The sequence below is a fragment of the Sinocyclocheilus anshuiensis genome, unplaced genomic scaffold (assembly GCF_001515605.1).
Source record: "Sinocyclocheilus anshuiensis isolate Anshui unplaced genomic scaffold, SAMN03320099.WGS_v1.1 scaffold1091, whole genome shotgun sequence".
Classification (NCBI taxonomy): Eukaryota; Metazoa; Chordata; class Actinopteri; order Cypriniformes; family Cyprinidae; genus Sinocyclocheilus; species Sinocyclocheilus anshuiensis.
The window spans coordinates 161,553-167,766 of NW_015544196.1; the positions used below are offsets into that span (position 1 = coordinate 161,553).

General features: G+C 35.5%; 1 protein-coding gene across 1 annotated transcript in view; it reads left to right on the forward strand.

Moving 5' to 3' along the window:
- The window catches only part of LOC107696733 (alpha-actinin-3-like), a 46,571-nt gene that overhangs the window by 18,572 nt on the left and 21,785 nt on the right, over positions 1-6,214 (forward strand). The window contains exons 2-6 of the mRNA XM_016497213.1: positions 2,025-2,139; positions 2,921-3,040; positions 4,373-4,459; positions 4,580-4,667; positions 5,718-5,796. Of these exons, the coding sequence (XP_016352699.1) occupies positions 2,025-2,139; positions 2,921-3,040; positions 4,373-4,459; positions 4,580-4,667; positions 5,718-5,796 (489 nt within the window). The remainder of the gene's footprint in view (positions 1-2,024; positions 2,140-2,920; positions 3,041-4,372; positions 4,460-4,579; positions 4,668-5,717; positions 5,797-6,214) is intronic.

Genomic DNA, 6,214 nt, shown 5'->3' on the forward strand with positions numbered 1-6,214 from the left:
TCATTTCCCAGCGTCCACACACACACACACACTCATGCTGGTAACAGGTGGACGCTGGGAAATGAATTTACTTAACGGAGTGGAAGTGGCAGCTGCGTGCACTCACTGAGGGCTGTTATTTAAAGGCTCAGAGTGACATTATTGGCTGCTTATTAGCGCTTTTGTGTTTTGGCTCATTTTAGGGATGGTTTTTATGTGTGTTTGGACGTTATGGCTGTTTGTGAGGTGTGTATGTTGTATCAGAAAGCTCATGAGGGGATGACCAAGACTGTTGGAGCTGTAGCTCCTGTTGTGTCTCTTACTTTGCTCCTCAGGAATCCCTCTCTCTCAGCTGTGTCTCGGGTGTCCTGTGACATCCACATTTAGACATCGTCACCCCTCCTCCATCAGAGCTTGCTTCCAGCCTTCCTGCTCTGCCTCTTTTCCACCTTTCCATTTCCCCCGTCGTGTCTCTTTCCGTCCATCTCCTCTGTTTTGTCTTTTCTAACTTCTCATCCTTTTCTCTTCTCTCATTCTCTTCTTTTGTCTCCACTGATCTCTTCTTGTCTCTTCTCTCATTCTTTCTCACTTTACATTATCTCGTGTCATCATTTCTTACATCTGTCTCATCTCCCTTTTCTTCTCATTTGGCCTCATTTCATTTGTCTCGTCTCTTCTGTTTGTCTCCTTGTCTCATCTTTTTTCCTCTTTTCTTCTCATTTAGTCTCAATGCTCATTCTCTTGTCTCTTCTCGTCTCTTCTTTTCTCAACCTTCATGATCTCTCTTCTTTCTCAGCTTTTATTAGGTTTACTCTTGTTTTCACCTCATCTTTTTGTATGTTTCATTACCCTTTTTTCTCATTTCATCTCATCTTTCTCTTTTCTCATCTGTTATGTTCTCTAAACTTTAATTTCTCTTCTCATTTTGTCTCATCTCTTGCTTTGGCTTCCATCTCTGTGTTCAATCACACCTCCTCTCCTCCATCCTCGCTCCTTTCCTCTCTCAACCTCTCCATCCGTGTCTCTCTCATTAGAAACTCCTACGTGTCCTGTTGTTCATCACTCCTGCTCCTCTTTCATACTTTATTCTGCCGCTCAGCACAAACAAACACACACACAGACACTCGTTCACATCCAGCAGCTTTGCCCCGTAACACCCACATCACTGGCACACACTCACACACTGCTTCTTGGCATCGCACATGCTGGAAGTGTGAAGGATATTTATAATATCTCTGAAATGTAATTAATTTTCCAAACCTACAGAAACACACTGTAATCTGCAAATTGAAGCAATTGGGCTGAACAGACGATTTTGCTCACATTTGCATTATTAGAGATTTAAAACATGTTTTTTGTTTTTTTTTTACATTACACTTTTTTTTTTTTAATTCCATGACGGAAATGAAAAACAGAATTGCGAGATGTAAACATTTTGTAATTCTGACTTTTCCCACTGAATTCTAAGTTTATATTTCACAATTCTATTTATTTATATGTATATTTTTTGTTTCCGACACGGAATAAAAAAGCTAATTGAGACTTTTTTTTAATCTCACAATTCTGACTTTTTTTCTTGCAGTTGCCAGTTTTCATCTCACAATTTGGAATTTTCTTCTCAGAATTGCACTTTTGTTTTTCTTGCAATTGCAAGTTTAAATCTCTCAATTCTGAGAAAAAAGAGAAAAAAAGTCAGATTTGTGAGAGATATACTCAGAATTCTGACTTTTTTTCTTGCAATTTCAAGTTTACATTGAGTTTATATCTTGCAATTCTGACTTTTTTACATCATTTTAGTAATTGCTACTTTTTATTTCACAGTTCTTACTTTTTTACTCACAATTTATATCTCACAATTCTGAGAAAATGTTGGTTTCCATGACTCATGTTAAATAATACTTTATTAATATACTGTACCTAATATAGTTCTCACCACAGAACTGGTTCATGCATTTTAAATATATATTGTATTCATTGAAAATGACATTTTCATTTTTTGTTATTGAGGATAAGCATTCATTTAATAATCTGTTTTTGTCTCTCAGACATTCACGGCATGGTGCAACTCTCATCTGCGTAAAGCAGGAACTCAGATCGAGAACATTGAAGAGGATTTCAGGAATGGCCTCAAACTCATGCTGCTGCTCGAGGTCATCTCAGGTAACGACGGGAAGGACACAACTCTATTATACTCATATGTTAGGATGCACTGAGCTAGTGGAGCAAACGTAAGGACATGCAGAGACTGATATTTTAACATTGTAATTGCTGTTATTTTATGCCACAAGTATGAAGTTGTATGCTGCCACAAATTCAGCTGTCGTCTTGTACAGTCATATTTAAAAGGAGTTTGTGACTAGAGACTGAAGCAGTGAATGGAGCTCATGACTCATGTAAAGCTTATTTTATCCTCAGAGGACAGACGGCGAGTCATGTACTACATTTGTGGTTCGTTTTCAATACATTAGTCAGACTCAGAACAAGTATTCTTTCACCGCAGTTAAAATCACCTGCTGTCTGAACGTAAAATCAGAATGCACTCTTTTTACTTTCTTAATGCACATTTTTGGTCTTATTATGAGTGATTCATCAGTGCATCTTATTCCAAAGCAAACAAAATATGTTCATAACTTGAAGTGACTTTCGACTGCAATCAAAATGGGTTGCATCATTTGACTTAAGTTGACTTTAAAGATAAGGCGTGCAATGTTTGAAAATGTTAAAATGCTGTCTTCTAACCTGTGAATCCATTTTTAAAAATATTAAGCTGTTTATTTTGACGTCAAATTTACACCAAAGGGTGTGCGATAGGGGTGTTTGGGAAACCTGTTTGGAAACAGTCATTATGTGTGCAATTCCACTAGAGTTGCACACTTCACCGTCAAAATAATGATCAGTTTACCTCAATAACTGACATCAGTTTGGTCTGACTGATCGGCAGGTGAGAGACTGCCCAAGCCTGACAAAGGAAAGATGCGTTTCCACAAGATCGCCAATGTCAACAAGGCTCTGGATTATATCTCTAGCAAAGGAGTCAAACTGGTGTCCATTGGTGCTGAAGGTGAGAAACTTACACTATTAGTACACTATTAGTACACTATTGAGACTTTTATATACTAACTATGGCTATCAGTTTTGTAGTTAATTTAGTGCAATAAATTATGTTCAGTGAAAGAGAAATAAAGCAAATGGTATATTAATAACGTAATCTCTTAAAGGGGTCATATGATGCTGCTCTTAAAGAACATTATGTTGTGTATTTGGTGTAATGAAATGTGTTTATGCGGTTTAAGGTTAAAAAAACACATTATTTTCCACATACTGTACATTATTGTTTCTCCTCTATGCCCCGCCTTTCTGAAACGCGTCGATTTTTACAAAGCTCATCGGTCTGAAAAGCAAGGTGTGCTCTGATTGGCCAGCTATCCAGTGCATTGTGATTGGCCGAATACCTCAAGCGTGTGACGGAAATGTTACACCCCTCACCATACTGTGATGATGCCCTGTCCGGCCGGAGCGACGAGACAAAAACATGAAAACCCATTATAAACAAGGCATTCGTTGCATCCAGTGGGGACATAATTACGGATTATAATGATTTATACTGTCTTTTTACGCGTTGCGTTGCATTGCATATTGCGCCACGTAAACATAAAATCATGTTGTGATCAGAGAAATGACAAACAACAAGCCCTACTCTACACCGCTCAAAACTCGCATTTGAATCATCAGTGGCAAATCCTTTAAATATGAAAACGTAATTACAGGCTGTGAGTCAGAAGTGCCAGACTGTCCTTGCAAAGTTGTAAATGCCCCACTTTATAGAAACAGCCTTTGTTCACAGCCGGCATTGTAGTCTACTCTCCCAGGTTAATGAAACAGTCCTCCGTAAAATGTGTTGCACACATCTGAATATTTGGGTTGAACTGTTCTGTTGTAGTTTCTCAGCAAATACATTATCGTTTCAAAGTTTGGGGTTGGTAAGATTTTTAAATGTTTTTCAAAGAAATCTTCCAAGGCTGCATTTATTTGATGAACAATGCTGTAAAAACTGTAATATTGTGATCTTATTACAATTTAAAATACATATTTTATATGTGAATATATTTTAAATATATTTGAATACATTTTAAATTGTTTATTCCTGTGATCAAAGCAGGATTCTTTGGTGAATAGAAAGTTCAAAAGAAAAACATAATTGAAAAGAGTCTTACTGACCTTAAACTGTTAAACAGTAGTGTATATGTGATTAATCTTGGTTGTTTTATTTTATACCATTTAATTAATTCGAATAAATTTCAATGTTTAAAATCGACAGCCTAATATAAACTAAATGTGTAAACCGTAACAATATTAACCAACTTCGTCCAAAATTCTCTCTCTTGCTCTGCAGAGATTGTTGATGGCAATCTGAAAATGACTCTGGGAATGATCTGGACCATCATTCTCCGTTTCGCTATCCAGGACATTTCTGTGGAGGGTACAAACACACATCTGTGTTGTGTCAGAGACATTGACGACACGACGTGACTGGTCATGTTACTAATTAAACACTCATTATCGCTTCATGTGAATGGTTTTCTGTTGTGTGACTCCACAGAGACGTCTGCTAAAGAGGGTCTGCTGCTGTGGTGTCAGAGGAAGACGGCCCCCTACAGGAACGTCAACGTACAGAACTTCCACATCAGGTGAGAGTCATGACAGGACGACTGACAGTCAAACACAAAGTTCAAATAGAACGTTCAGGACAGCATTTATTTGAAATAGAATCTTTTGTAACATTATAAATGTATTTGCTTTCACTTTTGGAGAAGTGAATGCATCCTTAATTAGATTAAATGTAAATATTTAAAACTGACAGCCTAATTACATGTAACTTTTTTTTAACCAAATATAATATACATAAGTTCTCAGCCAGATCTCTATAATTTATGCTATCTTTGCCCTGTCAGAAACGTCTGCAATTCAATTAATCTCACATTTGTTTGAAAAACATTCTTTATTGTACTTTTAGCATATTCAGTTGTGATGCCAAAAACTATCAACAGTCAATATTTATACCAGTACTAATATATATTTTTGGACATTTGTTACATTTTGAAAAAAAAAAAAAAAAGTTTGAAAGTCATCACTTACAACAATTAATAGACCTAAACTGGAAATGACCAAATTCGTTTACTAACAACAATTAATTTTTCATTAATTAATTTTTTTAACCGTATTTAATTTGTTTAATTTAAATTAATAACATTGTACAAAAATTATTTAAATTCAAGATTTTTATTCAAAGCTTGTAAGCATTAATTTACATGCAAAAAATACTTAACACTGATTTATTAAATGATTAATTCATAATTAATTAATTTAATTATGATTAATTTGGTTGATTTGTGCAATAGTAACACTTTTACAGTAAGGTCCCATTAGTTAATGCATTATCTAAAATGAACATGGTTAATACAATTACAACTGTTCAACTGTCATCTCAGGTGTATTAAGTAATATTAACAGATACAACTTTTCATTTTAGTAATGCATTAGTAAATGTTGAAAGCAGCATTAACCATTATTATTAAATGCTTTTTGAAGTATTTCCCATTGTTAGTTCATTTTAACTAATGCTAACAAATGGAACCTTATTGTAAAGTGTTCTCATTTTTATGATTTATTTATTTATTTAATTTCTTTATACATCAGCATGGTCAGGTTAGCTAATACGTTGTCTGTGTTGTTGTTAGCTGGAAGGACGGCCTCGCTCTGTGCGCCCTCATCCACAGACACAGACCAGACCTCATCGACTACTCTAAACTCAGAAAGGTGCTGCTTCTGTCTTTCCTACCAGTCGCTCGCTCTTTATCCACCAGTTTCTCTTCAGATATTTTACATTTATTCCCTGTGTAGAGTTTTATGCCAATTCAACACACAATGTTTTTTATTTTAATCCTCTAAACTCAAAAGGTTTATCCTCGAGTCCAAAGCTCTTGTTTTATCCAATCAGGTTATGATTTGCAGGCTCAAACGATTGATTCAGAAATCAAATCAAATTAGTATAAAACTGAAAGTTCTGACAGTAAAATCTGGTTGGAATCTGTTTCTAAACATCTATGATTGTTCTACAGTCATGTAATGTTATTTAGAACATTAAGAAAATTATTACAAGCTAAATATCAGACACTGTGCACAAACAGTGCACAATATAAGGCCTGAATCTCTTAAAAAATGACAGTATGTGTCT